This window comes from Mycteria americana, chromosome 6 (assembly GCF_035582795.1).
Source record: "Mycteria americana isolate JAX WOST 10 ecotype Jacksonville Zoo and Gardens chromosome 6, USCA_MyAme_1.0, whole genome shotgun sequence".
NCBI classification, from domain to species: domain Eukaryota; kingdom Metazoa; phylum Chordata; class Aves; order Ciconiiformes; family Ciconiidae; genus Mycteria; species Mycteria americana.
Window position 1 is genome coordinate 59,050,101 of NC_134370.1, and position 18,448 is coordinate 59,068,548.

The following is an 18,448-nucleotide window of genomic DNA, read 5'->3' on the forward strand; positions in this document are numbered from 1 at the left end:
CCTGTACTTATCCCATACATCCCATACTAGAATTGTATGTCCATTTAATAAATTCAGTGCTTAGAGCTTATATACTTCTTAAAAATGTGGAATACTAAGGGGGAATAGACAAAGCTAAAATATTCAATACTCAGATTTCAGAAGTCCAATTTATTTATTAAAAATATTAATAATATGTGGGGTTTATAATGCATATTCTTCTCCCTAATCTAAGTATTTAAAAAATCACTTGTACTTATTTTACTCTGTTTTATTATTTCCTCTCAACAGAAAGTATGCAATGAGGACTGCAACTTCATAGAACTGATTGAAGAAAACCATTATAATACATATGCTTCTGCAAAATGGACACACAAAGGAAAGGAGATGTTTGTTACATTAAACCACAAAGGGGTCCCCATGAAAGGTAAAAAAACAAAGAAAGAACATAGAGCATCCCACTTTCTTCCTCTGGCGATATCCTAATCACAAATGATCTATAAAGAACTAGTTCCAGCAGGAAGATTATTTTTAAGAAGACTATTTGACAAGATATCAAGAGAGGCTGGAATACTACTGAGAAACTGAACAAGCTGGACTTGCGCATTTATGTTTATTTTTAAGAGACTACATGAAAAAGATTTGAAAATATACACAAAACCAGATTTACTAACTAAAAGTTGTAAAAAATTCTAAAGAGTTGTACAATCATTATCTTAGTCATTGTAACTGGGTAGTTTCTTAAATTAATTTACCCTGAAGAATAAGTCATTACTTGATTATCTGATAATATTTTATTTAAAAAAACCTATCTGCTTCTTAAATATGGCTGCTATAATAATAATAAGCAGATGATAATGTTGTGTAAAATATGTCAGACTTTAAGGCTGCTGGAATGAGTTGTCAGATTATCAAGTCAATAGTAAATGTGGAGGCTGAGCAGTATTTTAAATACTTCCCCCAAGAAACTGATATCCTATACATAAACTATATGACCAGAAAAAAAAATATATAATCTTGTAAATGTTTATTGTTGTATTCAGATAAAAGAGTTTGTTTGGAAAAATTAAGTTTACTCTACTACAAAATGTTCCTATCTATTAATGAAACAAATACCTAATGCTGCTCTAAAAGATGTTTCAAATAGTGTATGTAAAGTAAGAATAGGAATAAATAATGTACTTCATCTCACTTTTCACAAATTAACATTTTATATAGCGATGAAGCAAAAATTCAGACATATTAAGGTTTTTTATGTAACATATCCTATCTTTTGTATAATTCCTGTTAGGGCGTACAGCTTTCAATATTGTTTTTCCATCCTTATACATGCTTTTTCTGTTGTTACAGCATTAAACTTTATTTTAAGTTGTATTTGAACTTTATTGTTCTAAGTTATTTAAATGTTATTTATAAAAAAAAAAATACTTATTAAGCTGCATCTGTTTCATATGCTTTTAATTCTAAAGGAATAACAAAATGGTCTGGCTGAGATGCATGAATTTTTTTCTGTGACCAGACACAAAGACTAGTACACAACCATCCTGCCAACATACATTGGATGGCAGACAAAAATGACAGCCTGCAGCAAATCGCACAATGGACATCTCAAAAGAAACAATGCAAAAATGTAAAAAATCTTTGCCACATACTCTTGCTAATTGAATTTAATAGCATGCTCAGAGTTACACCAGGTAAAAGAAGGTTACGGTTCCAGCAGGTACTGGAATTAAGCCTCAGATGGTAGAACCTATACTTACAGATACAGAAATATGTAAGAGCCTATATGACTAGTTTCAAACTTCAGCCAAAATCAGTGTGACCTGATGAAGAAAAGACATCTTAATTTTCTAGCTATTAAAGTGTTCAACTAAGCCCTACATGACTAATGCATTGTATAATTTCATTCTGTTCAGTTTGCCTACAAGCTTTCTCGGTATTGTGATAATTGCGCTTAGATAAAGATCACCAAAAAATTAGCTAAAACAGCTGCTAGATGACTGGGACGGAGTCAAGTTAATTACTAATGGTCTTAAATGCTCTACTTTTCATTACAAGTGTCTAGAGTCAACCATTTTTTCCTACATGAGACACTTTCTTTATAACAGCACTCTCAGAAAATGGCAACAATTCTCTTCAACAAATATTTCTTTTTTTAAAAAATACTTGTTTAACAAATACTATAATTTGGAAATCATTTATGATTTTTGACTTGCTAATATCAAACATCAACGGTTCTATGCAGAAAAATTTGTCAATACAGCTACATCAGTAAACCTTTACTGTGCTTTTGCTAGTTTATCTATTGCTTGTTCACTGAACACAGTAGACTGTACTATCAAAGAAACTTTTTTGCTGATAACTGTTCGTGCTACTTTCTGTGAACATATAAACACTGAAACAAAGTTCACACTCATGATCAACATTAACACACTAGCAAAAGTTTCTAGATCTAAACTAGGTTAGTTGAAGCTTTGAAATAAAAATTAAAATAACAACAGCTCATTAAGATTGTGTTTAAAAGCTTTACTGAAGTTTGAATTAAAATGTGAATATGCACATTAATATATGCCAATATATATGCCAAAAAAGCTTGAAATTAAATCCAGATACAGACAAGCTTTTCTAAAGCTCTTTTGACTGTGTAATTCAAGGATACAGGAATACAGTCAAACAATTCCTGAACCCCAATGGTAATTAGCTCTTACTGCTCTATGCTTTATCTAATGGATCACTATATTACCATCATTATCAGGTAAGCCAAGGCTGCTTTATGTTTTACAGTTCTCATATCTGAAATGCATCCTATGAGTGAATTGTTCACAAAAAGACACCTGAGTGCAAATGATACAATCCTTCAGTAGCACAGTCACATGGCCTTACATGTTGCAATACCTTTCTTATGTTGACTTAGCAGAGGAGGGGCTGTATTTCAGAAAAATCAGTATTTTGCCTTTCTTTTATGCTTTCTCTTTCATTTCTTCTGGCATTTTAATAGTCAAACAGACTTAAAGGTTAGAACATACCCTGGGCTGTTCTATTCCAGTACCAATGGAAAGGGTGAATAGAAAAGCAAGATCAGATCAACCCAGTTGAGCAATTTTCCAAGTATCTTTAAATTAGAAAATCTCTTCTGAAATAAAATATATTTCTTTTCAGCTGTCTCAAAAAAAAACAGTTTAGTGCTAAAACCAGAGAATAATAATCACAAAATTTATACTGATGATCTACAGTAGCAAATTATTAAAAGATAAGGACAAAAAAAAAATCTATTAGATTTTAACAGGTATTATTCAAATAGATGTCAGAAATCCTCACAAAAGCCTTTTATATCAATTGCATCACAATCCAATCTTAACATCAATCATGCAATATCCTACGTGGGAGGAAAACAGGTTCATATGAAAAGAAACAGATATACCTGTCTGGGTATGGCTCATTACTAACCTTTATAATAATAAAGGTTCAAGAAAATCCAAACACAGTGGGCTATAAAAGCCACTCTCAACTGTAATTTCTTTGTTTTTCCTTCAGATGCATTGGCTTTCATCTAGCTTTTTTCTTTGTTTACCACAGATACAACAAAGTGTAAATAGACTGTGGTTTAGAACTGAAATATAATCCTGTGGTTTAAATAGCCATTCTATTTAGCCACCTTCAATAACCATTCACATTTCCCAGAAACTGCTCCATTACGCAGGCTCTTTAAATTTAATTAACAAGGTTCTACTTTACTTATCTTTTGTATTAGTGCTGATAAATACTCTGTGACACAGAAATCAGCTAATTTCATCTGGGGAATCTCGCAGAAGATTGCAGAATCTCCATTCTTGGAGGTATTCAAGACCTGACTGGAAAAAGCCCTAAGGAAATTAGTCTAAAATATTGAGTGGGCCCTACTTTGAGCACGATATTGGACAAAAGACTTGCAGCACCCTTCCAACCCAAATGAGTCTATGATTCCATCTGAAAGTTATTTTTCTTAAAACAGCCATTTAGAGTGCAGTTCAACCTCTTTGAACAACTACACAAAACACATTTTCCATGTTAGAGCAATAATTACACATTTGCCTCATAGTTCATCTATAATAACTTGTATGTCGTTAAAGGTATGCAAAACGGTGTAAATACATTCCATAACACAATAAAAAATGACAACTGGACAATTTCCATGACCTTTAAAAGACATGATATGGTACAATATGGTCTCACTTTTAGTTCTGTTGCAAGTACTTTAAAACACTGCTGTGCTTAGCATCTGTAATAATCAGATTACTAAATGACTAATCAATAGAGTAATTATTAAAATACACTTGTCTGTGTTTTAAATTACTTTTTGAAGAAAAGTTGTATATTCTTTTTGAATGAGCTGAAGCAAAATGTAAGTTAACGTTAAATCAATAAGAGAACAACAGTATTTCACTGCACTCAACAACCAGTATAAGTAGTCTAAATACTGCATAAGCATATGCAATCTAGCTCCTCAACGCTAACTTTTTAAAAAACATAATAATTTCATAACTTTTAACATATATAGAAAATGAAAGTGACAGATTAGATGATTTTCCCCAAATTAGGGAAACGGTCATCATCAGAGGTGAGATCCATACTTAGAACTAATATTATACTTTTTTTAACATTTAATAACAACAAAAAAAAAGAAATTCAACTGTTTACATCACTGGGTGAGTTTTAAAAGGGAACAGTTATTTAAATCATATGTTTACTTAAAACAGGGGAGAAGGTGAATTTATTAGCAGGAAAAAAAGCTAACTTCTCTGTGCTGTTAGAATAATTTTGAAGATTAGGACTGTCTTTAAAGCAGAAACTCAGACAGGAAAATATTCAAGGAGTTCATGAGGTTTTTAACATGACATTTATATTAACTTTAATGATACTTACACAGCAAAATTTCTAAAAAAGCCTTTTAACACCATACATTTAAATTCATAGTCTTATGTAAAATACAACTGCAGAATTCAATTATAAAGATTTGCAACAACAAAAAATCAACATAGCATTAAAACTACCAAGTGTTAAAACTTGAGCTCTGTAAATAACTTCACAATACCTGGCTGAGGAAAGCTAGCTTGTAAATCTCAAGCATTCCAGACACTGAAATTCCGTAACAGGTTACATTCCAGACCTAAAAAGGGAGATTTTCTTCAATTCTGTTTAGAAGGCAGATCCTAGCTTACCAAGATTGGTTGTTTCATTAAGAAAACTCTTTTACTTAGAGGCCTGGCAGTTGAAAAGATTGACTCTTAACACAGAGGGGAAAAAAAAGAACTCATTTCAGAGGAAATTAGTTCCTCATGAGAATAAACTATTTTCCTTCAGTGCTAACCAGAAAAGCAGAGGAATTCAAATGAAGATGCATAAACTTGTCACTTAAAGGTTACAGTGTTTTCAGACTGAAGTCCAATATCAAATAAGAATCCTTACTTTTAAGATTATTTCTAAAATAGTGTTTTAGCAAAGATGGTTAAAGGTCTGAACACTGAGCATTCTTCAATGAAGTACAGATCTTAAAGGATACCAGGTACCTAAAAGGTGGATATTGGTACCTAGTGAGAACTTGAAGGTGTCAGGTTAAGTAGGCTGCCAAAGTTCAACGGATTTCAATAGGAAGTAGATTTCTAGTGTGCTCAGCTACATTATGAAAGTAGGTATTTGCCTCACCTAGTACCCAGATAGCTTTGTGAAACTCATTACAACTTTCCTTTACATATATCACAGCTTCCCCATCTTTGAGGAGTTCAGCTGGTCAATTTTAAGGGCGCAGTCCTCTGCAGACTAAGCTCTTTCTGGAGCTAATAGAGTCTGCGAAATTAGGAAGCATTTGTGTCACCTGGATGTTCAGAATTTTGTAAGACTAAAAGACAAAAAAATTTTTTTCTAGCTTTGCAAAGCAAACACTGAAAACCACTTATTCTACAGACCAGTCAGTCTTCATTGGCTTGCACCTCTGTTTTCTGACCATGTGCCAACAATGGACTGACATATCTATGGTGTGATGTTAACTGAACAACTCCTGCAAATCCTTATGTAATGTCTTATTTATATATTTCTGGTTTTATACAGCAGCAGAGGCACTACTTCCAGCCTATATCCCTCTTCCTGAAGGGAAGAACTCCAATCGAAGATGTTTCATTGTCCCACCTTTATTTAAAAGAATACCTGTCTCACTTTATTCACAGAATCACAGAATGGTTGAGGTTGGAAGGGACCTCTGGTGGTCATCTGGCCCAACCACCCTGCTCAAGCAGGGCCACCTGGAGCCAGTTGCCCAAGACCATGTCCAGACTTTTTTTAATATCTCCAAGCAGAGAGACTCCACAACCTCTCTGCACAACCTGTGCCAATACTCAGTCACCCTCACAGTAAAAAAGTGTTTCCTGATGTTCAGATGGAACCTCCTGTCTTTCAGTTTGTGACCATTGCCTCTTGTCCTGTCACTGGGCACCACTGGAAAGAGCCTGGCTCAGTCCTCTTTTGCACCCTCCCTTCAGGTATTTATATACATTCATAAGATCCCCCCTTAGCCTTCTCTTCTCCAGGCTAAACAGTCCCAGCTCTCTCAGCCTTTCCTCATGGGAGAGATGCACCAGTCCCTTCATCATCTTTGTGGCCCTTCATTAGACTTTCTCCAGTATGTCTATGTCTCTCTCGTACTAAGGAGCCCAGAACTGAACACAGTACTCCAGGTGTGTTGTCACCAGTGCTGAGTAGAGGGGAAGAATCACCCCCCTATTCTTCCAACTAATTCAGTAATATCTTTATTACCCCTAGAAATGTTTTTATAATAATAATGTTATGTGGTATAATTTTAATCAGAATTCATGACTGACTCCCTTTACAAGTACAACTGGCTGTCTAAGCATAAACACAATTTACTGTTACCTTGGACAGCACCAGTTGTGGTGGACAAGAGTCAAGTCATCGGCTAGTGACTGCTAAGTTTTCATGGTTCATCTACTGGCCTTTGAAACCTGGTTCTGCTACAGATTTCTGATATAACTTTAAGCAAGCCACTTTCAATGTCCTATTCAATAAGTAAGAAAAAGAAGTTTGAGTCTGGTACGTGCTGCTAAAACATTAAACGTACACACACACTAGCTTTAAATTACCATGCTAATCACAACAGGGCACAGGTCAGCAGAGGAGATGTAGCTGTTTCTACCCACACTCATAGTGACTTCTGTTGCTACATAGGACACCATACTGTCATAGTTAGATTGTTATCTCTGTTCAAGCTAGCTAACAAGGTTAGCTTGTTTATGTCTCTATGAGTTGCTGTGATATTATTGCACAGTACAGGAACACCAGATGAGACCTTTAGAGGAAAGGAAAGGGAACATTTGGAAACCACGGACACTCAGTTCTTGTGTAAAAGACACAACATGTTAATATGACAGCTAACTTGCCTATACACCCTATTCCTATTCATTTCACCAAAAACTAGGCACCAAAGTGGATCTGGACAAACAATTAACTTCTCAGTGGTCATAAAAGAGAACAAGTGATTATTGAACAAAACTGTGAGCGTCCTGCAAGCCTAAAGCAATAAGATAGATCACAGAATAGGATATTAACAGGAAGAGCTAAAATAGTAAGGCTTCTCCCTTTTATTTTATTGTCATAGAAAAAAGCAAGTCATTATATCTTGGAGAGAAACATCAAGATAACAATAGCTTCAGTGACTTCAGAAATGACTGTCATTAAAACAGACTCAATTAGGTCAGAAGTGTTATTATAACCAACAGCTGAGGTGATTTGCTGAACCTGCTTCACAAATAATCACTTCCTACTTGGTTTCATATTCTTGTTTTCATATACTACTAGTAAAGTAATACAATGACCAAGATCCAAAAGGAAATATGATTATACCAGAACAAAACCATTGGAATTTATAAAAATCATGCAAATGTTTCCACTGGTTTTAGGTTTTGTAAAAGCATCTTATTTTTTAAACCCAAATGTTCCTCTGTTCAAAAACATAGATACATTTCTGGTTCTAAAATCTGTACTGCAAACTGAGCAACACACGAAAAATGGATTCTGTAAACAAGAATTTCCTTTCAAGACTGTAACTTGATAAGAGTAACACTGACTTTCAACTTTAAAAAAAACACATTTCTTTCTTTTAATTGTACATGAAAAGAAATACTAAAGTAAAAAAGGAAAATTATTCAAGAAAGCTAACAGGCAATACATAATGACAGTAAGATAGTTCACTTTATTAAGCCACAGATGTGCGTAGCCAATCCATACAAAGATTCTACAAAGCCGTATTCATTTGTAGAGACCAAATCCTTCAGCTAGGTCTCAAGAGCAACTCTCCTCTTTGCTTAGATAGCCTGTTCCACTGGGAAAAACCCACACAGTTCTCTTACATCTACATTACAAGAGAAAGCTTTGTGGGAATCATGGCACATGCCTTAACACTTCCCTTCCTCTGACATGTCTGCAGTACTTCACTAATTCAGGATTTCCTGAGAACAACATGTTCCAAACCTTCTCTCCTTAACAGATACAAGAGACAACCCTCTATCTATTCCTAAGCATTTAACATAACTGTAGAGAAAACATGTCAGAGTGATATCACTGAAAATGGTAAGGGCTGGGGAGTGGGAAGACTGTTATCAACAGAGTGGGGTGAGTAGCCTTGAAAATTTGCACAGACATATCTTTTCCCATTCAGGTAGATTCCATCACTAAAGAATTTCTAAAATCATTCTTCAGCTTATCTTTAAGACTAGCAATGAATATCCCTATTTTATATAGCCAGTTATATGCTAGAAAATGGAAAATCAAAGAATCACAGACTTCACTGCCTTAAATGACACCTATGATGCAAATTTATGAGTTTTCTCCCAGATATTTTCCTCTGAATTATTTTGCAACAAAAATAAGGTTTTCCTACCTTGGTGACTGGGGAATGATTTAAATTCAGAAAAAGCATACGAGCCCATGGAAAAAAGGATGGGGAAAAAAAGACAAAGATGGGTAAAAATGTTTGGTTATGGTTGGGGCAGAAGGAAGATAAAAAGGAGTAAGAAAAGATTGGTAGCATAAAATGATGGCTGTAGTTGTTAGAAGGAGAACAGTAATTTCAGGCAGGGGGAAGACAGAAGCAGCTGGCTAGCTTGAAGAAACAAAACATTGGATAACATTCAGAAAGGGAGCAAGCTAGAAGCAACATCAGCACAAAAAGCTTCAGAAAATATGTTAAAATAGCAGCAACGACAAAGAACAGCAGGCTAGTGTGAAAGAAGAAGTCAAAGATCTGATCCATCAGGACAGGGAAGACAAAGAGGTAGAAGTTAAGAGACTAGAATGCAAGACATACTGAAAATGAGAGCCAGGTGCCAGCGAAAGGAGTAGAAAAAAGAGTAGCTATCATTAGTATTAGAGGAACTGAAAAATCAAAACCATCGGATTTTACCAGATTGAGTATCAGCAGCTTCTTTAAATACCTTGTAATATTGTTTACAGCTTAATTAAATGGAAGTATCAGTACATTGGGAGGACATATGTTTAGAGTCAATCAATATCCACAATTCATTTTTAATTGCTATAACATTTTGATTTTGTGCAAAACAAACAAAAATATTACTAATAATTTATGTTGACAATTAGATTCTGCAATGTACTATAAGTTTCATTCCAAAATGCATAAAGTAATGTGCATTATGTGTTTAAAAATATTTACAAGACTTACTGGCTGCTGTAGAACTGCCAGATGCCACTAGCTTGTATGTTAGCAGTAGCATCTTTACTGGTATGATTTACTGTGGCAGCCTTAAAGCTTTTGAGATTCCATTTCTTCCATACACATTTCCTTGGTTTTAGATCTGAAAATAAAAAATTTAATTTAGAAAAATGTTTATGTTAATTTTGAAAATCACCTTATGAATCTTCCCAAATGAAATTAAAATTGCTTTCTTTCCTGTCTCCAATGTGCAAATTTTTATGCCCGTGGTCAACTTTAGGCTTGGGATCCAAGCCTGTTAACTGAAATAATTATATTCATATACTTAAAGTCAACCAGGACAGTTTTTGCTATCTCCCTTCTGCTTCTGCTTGGTTTTGCACATGGGTGAATATCCTTACTTTGTGGTTGTTCCAGTTCTGGTAATTTAATACATTTGCATATATTTTGTTGAGGCTGTGAATTATTCTGGCAGCAACACATAATTTACTTTATTCAGTGGTTTCAATATTGATTCCAGTAGAATTTTGCACAGCTCCCACACTGTAAGTTTCATGCAGATGTAGAATCTATGCCATAGCAGTGGTCTCCTAGTTTCTTGGGATTTTTTTCTCGTCTGACTAAATTTCAGTTAATTCTATCCATTATCTATTTATAGTGTTACACATTACAGAGTATACTGTGGGTTTACCCAGCTCTTCCAAGTTAAAGGCCCATTTGGAGTTTGGTGCATATACAACTTTGAAGTATGTAAACTTTCTCTAAATTAAATTTTTCGGGGTGATCTTTTTCTACATACAATTTTCTCTGTCTGTAACTAAAAAGAAAATTCTGCCCAACAAACAGTGACTGACACAGAGAAAGGTTTTGAGAAAATATTTCTGTATTTTATATCTACTTCAAAAACGTATTCCTATTGCATTTGTCAATAGGCTTCAACATACAGGATAATGAAATTCACATTGTCATGAAATCTAAATAAATGAGCACTAAAGATAGAAATCTGCTCTAAATCTAAGTTTTGGAATGGATATTAAATGACATATACAATCTAAAAATCATAAACCGTTACTGTTAAAACATGCAGATATTTAATGGTAATATAATACGACTTCCAACAGAAACTTATAGGACAGGTACAGTCTGAATCCTGTAAGAATATGTATACAAATTGACCATTTTTTATAGAGAGATACCTTCAAGGCCACCTACAAATAGTTACTGAGGAAGATCTCCTAGTCTTCTGTTTTAACAACAAAAAAAATATCCTCACTATCTTCAGCAGCTTTTCCAGGAATTAGTACAGTTTTGCTTAGGGCCTGAATTTTAAGACCCTTCCTTCCTGACTGTATTTATGTGCTTACCATAGATTCTTCCAGAATGCTTCTCCTACACAGTATCACAAAGAAACCAGTGAAATGAAATCTGCATTCATCAGTTCAATTATAAGTTATGTCTCTGGGTATGATTATATTCTTGCTGGCTAATTCTGCAATAGTTAAGTACTTTTACAGCTAAAAGAGCTACTACAGAACAGCGTTACTGCAATAAGGCAATGATTGGACTGTATTAGAGCCTATATATAACCTTAAAAATACAATAATTTCTTTTCAGTATCATCCTGATACCAACTCTAAAGAGATTATCAGTTCCCATCCACTCAAACTCTGAAGCATACAAGCTTTTAAACAGCGAGTGACATCAGAGCTTAATTTAATGGGGAAAAATATATAATTAAATCCAACTGAAAAATGCCAATCTAGCTTCATCCTCAATCATCTTACATGGAAACAGTTCCAAAATTGGATCTAACATGTATCATGATAGAAAGATAGAAACGCAAGCAGGTTGTCAGAAATGTCTCATATGTGCAGTAAGACTTCATCATGATTGAAGACTGGGAGGTCCAGTCCAGCTAACCTACACAAATAAATAATTAGAATGCAGTATGCCTCCACTGCGTCAGCTGTGGGTTACTAAACAGGTTTGTCGGGACAGATCTAGACAGCACAGTTTAACAATTAAATCAGGTTACATACTTTATTTGACCTGCCTTTGCCAAAAAAATTTTGAAATGTCAGATCCAGTTTTATTTTTCCTTAAAGAGAAATAATGCGATGGATAGTCAGCTCAGATTCTTTGTCTCCTTTCCAGGCTAGTGTTTTAAACTATTTATCCATATTTATATATGAACAGTCAGAATTAAGATATCATCATCATCATTATTATTATTGAGCAGAGAAAGTCAGCTTTGACAATAGTATTCCTAGTACTGAATTTTCTATGTATGTATATATATGTTTATAATTACCAGGGGAAAAAGCAATAGATTCTCACTGAAATGCAGACCTGGTGGTGTGGAAAAAATAAGTCTCAGGGAGAAGGAAAAAAATCTACCAGTTTTTTGATATCCACTGATATCCACTGAAAAATTAAGTCTACCAATCCATCCTTAAAATGGCTATCAAAGCATTTAATAAATTCAGGAAATGCTTCATAGAAAGCGACATAAATGACTTGTGACAAACAATCAGGATATACCTGCCAAAATAAGAATAGTACTGTATCTAAAAAGGCTACAAATGAGATTTCATATTACAATTTTTTTAGTTAATGTAAAAATATTCAAGTGAACTGCAGTAATTGCAAAGCCATTCTGCTAAAAAAAAGTAGTACAACCTTTTCTTATTTGTGTGAAACATTAGGTAACTGTATCAACAATAGGGGAATTTACTTCTCAAAAATTTGCTTAATCAATGTATAAGTCAAAGTTCCCAGTTAAGCCTGAACTGGAGGATACTGATTTCAACAAATTATGTACTTTGAACAAGTCACTTAGGGTTAAAATTAGGATGCAGAATAAAGTATTATTTGTTAATATTTAACTAATCATTATATTTAATTAAAAACAAGACATATTTAACAAGTCACATCTTTTAATATTATAATTAAATTTTACTATTCACACATTATATGAGCCAAAAAAATTCACTTCTGATTGCCCATGATCATTTCTAGCTTTTCCTCACCATATTGGATCGTTCTCTCTCTGGTACTTACATGCATGTGCTTCCAGCTCTCTTTTGGAGCCAAATGCTTCCAATCCGGATACATGTAAATTGGTTTATGTGACATGTTAATACTTTCATGAGCTGCAATACAGCATCTACCCATATATCACTGAAAAGGCTAATTGTACTGTTACCTGAAAAAAAGCATCTTTAGCATCCCTGGGAACAAAAAGAAAATGTACCACGAAGTCTGCAATTCTGTCAAACAAGTGGTCTTGATCTTCTTGGTTAGGTTTCAAAGGGGAAAAAAATCAGGAAAAAGGTATCAGCATAAATTCAGATGTAGTTATGTGCTAATATACTGATGCATGGCATTATTAAACTCATGTTTATCTGTCTTATGATGTGAGGCATTGACAACACAAAGGAATACCACTGAAACACATATTCTTAAATTAGTTCCACCTCTTACTCCAATATATTGTTCTTCTAAATGTATTAACAGATATATTTTTTTTAGTATAATGCAGTAGTTCCTGATTCAGAATAGGACTTAAGAACACGCATTATTTGAAGCATATGTTAAGTCTGTCAGCCAACAATTAAGATGGAATCTAAGTGCTGTACTGAATCAAAGCCAGTATACATAATCACAGTCTCCTGCCACATGAATATTTTCCTTCTCTTCTTAATAAAGAACATAGTGATCACCTGAGGTAACAGAATCCATACCCTTTTGATTTATGTTCTTAACCTAAATATTCCGAACTCATACCTTTTATAAATCCTAGCACCATTACACAAAGTAAGCAAAGTAAAATAAACAGTCAATTTGATCTAAAGGTTTACTTTAAGCCTCATGGTATAAACCTGCTAACTAAATTAGTTCTTCATAAGTTCAACTACTGCTTTTTAAAGTTACGTGCAAAGTTAGTCTTGGGCCTACACTTGATGCAGTTGAGCTTAATCAGTAAAACTCTTGCATTTTTATACTTGCAGAATGTGCAGCTTATTTGTTTGATAATAACAGATCTAAGAATGCTTGAAATTAATTTATACCTTAAACTTTTGGAGAAACCACCACCAAAAGAATCCTGAAACACTGCAAAAGATGATTTTGAGAGAAACAAACTTCTCCAAACTTTGAGAACATTTTTCTGTCTAAACAACAATAAAATATTCATTACACTGAATGCAGAGATTTAAAAAATCCTACAACCACAAAACAAATGAAAACTAGACAAAGGTAAAAAGTACAAGGATTTTAATTTGGAACACGTTCCACAAACAAATAGGAACTTCTTTCAGTTTGCAGAAATACTAAAGGGAAAAAAACGTGCAGGGGAAATGCTTAGCTTTTACTGAGAAGAACAAAAGCAGCTTCTTTGGGTACCTCAACATTAGGTTGTCAAAATACAGGCACTGATCTGGATTCGCTGGATACCTGCAACTCTCTCAACTTTTTACTGTTTTTTTAAATTTTCAGTAAACCTAAGACTAAAAGTCTAAATATCTAACATTTAAAACACAAAAATGAAGGTATACAAAATTAGTAAGGCAGCAAGTCATACTTGTTGCATTAAATTTGTTACATAATTTAAAAGTATGTAAGAACAGAAATATTGTAAATAACCACAACAACAAAGCAGATGAAGACACCGGATTAACTTATTTCCTTTTACATTAGGAGGATTGATTCTAAACTGTGCCAGAACTGTGTGCAGAAGTGCTAATAGGATTTCCACATTCCTTGCATCTTGCTTATCTGGGTACATCTGCACATATTTAAGCACAAATAAACAAAATTTTAAAATAAGTCCTCCAAACGTTTTTTTTTAAAAACACAGATGTGGCATTTCGGAAACCTACATCAGGTTCTGGCAGTGCATTACAAACGCCTCTAACAGCAATAGCTGTAGATGATAAATTCACGTAAGATTTTCATCCAGTGCAAGTAGTAAGGTCTACAGCCATTCTTTGAGTACCAAGACATTAGGTTTTATGCAAAAAAATTATGACATTTTATATTTTGTAGGATTAGTGATTACTTCTGTATATTGATAGTTCACTGTCAACTTCAACAAGCATGCTTCTGTTTGTATTTAAACACTTTTTCTCAAAAATGTTACATTCGTGCACACATACGTTTTGCAGCAAGCACTATCAACAGGTCACTATTTAAACATGAGAGTTTATCAAAGCTGCTCAACAATCTGAATTTTAAATCTATTCTTCACTCTGCACAACTTGTTTTTGTCAGCTTGACAGTATTTGGACTTGGACAAATGACAGGAATTAACAGTTTCCTTCATTTATAAATCTGAAGCAGTCAAAATTCATTCAGAAAAATGCAGTATGTAAGTGACATAACATTTACAATATTCTTCAGTCTTATCAGTTAGTAACTATTTTAACAGATTTTGAAATTCACTCTGTATAATACTATTTAATGATAGGTTAATTTGCAAAAAAAGTCATAAAAATAATTTTATTTCAATTAATAACAACAATTTAATATGCAAAATGGATCAAAAGTCACGATTTAAGAGCGTCTGATACCAGTAACAAATTAGTGATTGTTTTATGTTGGTGATAATTATGATCACATGACTGTTAGGAATCTGTTCCTCTTGTTTATATATATTTCTGTACCAATGCAATCCTACTGATCCTACGGCATAAAGGAATTAATTTTGGATAGCTACTTATCAAATTTTTTAAATGTTTCTTTAGTGAGAAGTCAAATTTGTTTATAAAATAAATTACTTCTTTCCTTATGGTCTAATTTATACTCTAAGTATGTATGCTTATCTAATCTGTATCTTATTACCTTAAGTATTTACATTTTAAAAATAAGTATTAATGAAAGCTTACACATTTCCACTTCAAGTGGAAGTTATTAAAAAATCTAATATAATACATCTTGGTCTTTCATAGTGCCATGAATTCTGAGTCTGCCTCAAACTGACTTTCCCAAGGAGAAAGCTACCCTGACCTACCAGTCAACTAACTGGCCACAGGAATAGGGATCACTGCCTGAAGCAGATCACAAAGACAGGAGAGACATAGCTCTAAATCAGCCATGTTTTTTCAACTGTTACTTAAAATACTGAATTCACAAGGAAAGACTATGACTTCTCATTTGTCTGCTAGTGAAGTAACTGAAGTATTTAAAGCCATAGCTAATTCTCACTGAAGTGCGTAAAAAATCAAACCAGAAAGGTTAGGGTTGCAGTAATACTCTAAACTGTCATTTACAATTTTTGTGGCTAATTCGGTCAAAGGGCAGGTGCAAAAGCTTTATCTTTACATATAATTAGTACCCCACATCAGACATGTAAAAGATGGGTGCACACACACTGAGGGAATCAGCCCATCATCAAATAAATCTTGCCTTGGCTGACAAACAAGAGCTGTTAACTAGCATTGATTAACAGTGTACATTGAAGCCCTTACAGTGTCCAGCTGCTTCTTTTTGCTGCTGTTGGTCATATGAAAGAAATAAGGAATGTCTTCACTTTTCACGCCTTCAGATGGGAGGCATGAGTATGTACTTCAGTATGTTGTCAGACCTTGTCTGACACTGCTCCTACAGGATCGGTTTCACAACTTTGAGGTTCACGCCCACCAGCTGTGGAGTGAAAGTGAATGATCACCCACAGAAGAAAATCCTTTGAAATTCATTTGCATAATAGCATTCAAATATTTTACATACTTGCTGCAAAATCCTACTTTACTGATCCTACAATTCCTGCAGCAAATCAGATGCAGGTGTTACAGATAATCATCTCACTGCATAATCTTAAATTATGCCCTGAGCGTTGTCAGATCTGTGTACTCAATGATACATTTTAAAAAAAATTTATCATGTAATTTAAGATGATGTGTAACATATATGCCAAAGGGGACTGCAATAAGATTACATATTCTACATTCTAATTCTGGGTTTACCTTACTTTTGAAATTCTTTTCAAGTTTAGTACTGGTTTAATGTTACTTATTTCAGTACTTTAATTATTGGTCAACTCTAGGACATAAGGGCAGGGCAGCAAGAAGAATCCTTCAACTATAAGGGCTCCTAATAATAAATGACCATTAGATTTGTCAATTTTGTAGCTTCAGGAAATGCTAATAGTGATACTAAAAGGAGTATGAAAATGGAACACAAAGATGAATGTGTCCAAATATTTTCAGTAACTTTTTATCAGCAGCTTCTGTTCAGGATACTGAAAGAAAGAGTACATACTTGGAAATGCTGAGCTTTTATAACTAAGTCCCAAAGCTTTGGAGCTTCCAAATGTCTTTTGGAAGCAAGTTGTTTTACCTTGAAACAAGGGTAGTTATAGCTCTAAAAAGAAAATAAAAACATTTAGTAATTAAAGCTAATTATTACGTTCCCTTTGTGTTAAATAGCTGCTCCAATGAGAAAATACTATTTCAAACATATAACCAATTTTTTTCTAAAGTAAAACTTAAAAAATATTCTACAATAGCGGTGTTCACTTGCTGGTGACCCCCTTTTCTAAAAATACTGTCTTTAGCAGTTACTTTCTTTTATTACCCTTAAGAGTCTGTCAAACTACACAAAATGACCACTTCAATCTTCGACGAGGTTTGTTTCTTGTGAGTTTCTTCTTTCTCAAAAATTTATTTTCTATCAGAAATGACTAAACCCATGCCAAATTTCTGAGATGTCTCAGAAGAATCTAACAAGGATTTGCTATTTTTACATATCTCAATATTTTCTTCAATAGAAACTTTAACTGAGTTTTAATAAGCTAAATCACAAGTATGATCTGGCCTTATGTTAAAAATTTTGAATCACTTAACATATTAACTCAATGGGTTATTAATAATTTAGGCCCAGTTTTGTCAGTATTCACATTAATATTTCAAATAAAGAACCTCTTCATGCTTGGTTATGCCTGAAGTCTAACCAACACCCAAGAAATACCAGGATCAAGACATTCCAAACTACCAGAGACACATTTGTTCTCCTTCAAGTCCCTCATCTAGCACATTGGAAAGTCCCAGACACTAGGCTCCAAAGATTTGACCATAATATGCCAAATGAATAAAACTAATGATCATATTTACACTGTATTTGTGTCCTGGTTTTGGCTGGGATAAAGTTAATTTTCTTCCTAGTAGCTGGTATAGTGCTGTGTTTTGGGTTTAGTAGGAGAATAATGTGATAACACACTGATGTGTTAGTTGTTGCTAAGCAGTGCTTACACTAGGCAAGGACTTTTCAGCTTCCCATGCTCTGCCAGGTGCACAAGAAGCTGGGAGGGGGCACAGCCAAACTGGCCAAAGGGCTATTCCATACCATAGGACGTCATGCTCAGTATATAAACTGTGGGGAGCTGTCTGGGGGGCAGTGATCGCTGCTTGGGGATGGGCTGGGTGTCAGTTGGCAGGTGGTTGCATCACTTGTTTTTTTTCCTTGGGTTTTATTCCTCTCTCTCTCTCTCTCTCTCATTGTTTTCCTTTTCATTACAATTTTATTATTATTATTTTATTCTATTTCAATCATTAAAATGTTCTTATCTCAACCCATGAGTTTTCTTACTTTTAGACTGAGGCTAAACCACACCAATTTGGAATTTCAATTACCCAATATATTTAAATTAATGTAGTCTTAGAAAAATTGACTGACTCTTGAATGAGTGAATCTCAAAACTTTTCCTTCCCTTGGTTTGGTATCAGAGGTATTTCTTTGACTTCCAATTCAAAGCATATT

At 34.0% G+C, this 18,448-nt stretch overlaps 1 protein-coding gene and 1 long non-coding RNA gene across 4 annotated transcripts in view; one reads left to right on the forward strand and one right to left on the reverse strand.

Moving 5' to 3' along the window:
• FGF7 (fibroblast growth factor 7) overlaps nucleotides 1-1,288 on the forward strand; it is a 30,626-nt gene extending 29,338 nt beyond the window's left edge. For both annotated transcript variants that reach the window (XM_075504194.1, XM_075504193.1), the window contains one exon: nucleotides 271-1,288. In XM_075504194.1, the coding sequence (XP_075360309.1) occupies nucleotides 271-465 (195 nt within the window). In that variant the 3' untranslated portion in view covers nucleotides 466-1,288. The remainder of the gene's footprint in view (nucleotides 1-270) is intronic.
• LOC142411719 (uncharacterized) overlaps nucleotides 1-17,397 on the reverse strand; it is a 91,170-nt gene extending 73,773 nt beyond the window's left edge. The window contains exons 1-5 of one of the 2 annotated variants that reach the window (XR_012776245.1): nucleotides 16,952-17,397; nucleotides 16,260-16,336; nucleotides 12,900-12,988; nucleotides 9,704-9,836; nucleotides 3,751-3,842 (exon numbers count right to left, since the gene is read on the reverse strand). This is a non-coding gene — a long non-coding RNA (uncharacterized LOC142411719). Of the gene's footprint in view, nucleotides 1-3,750; nucleotides 3,843-9,703; nucleotides 9,837-12,899; nucleotides 12,989-16,259; nucleotides 16,337-16,951 lie in introns of those variants that run through there. The other variant, XR_012776244.1, reaches the window with a different exon arrangement.
• Nucleotides 17,398-18,448: the final 1,051 nt, after the last annotated feature.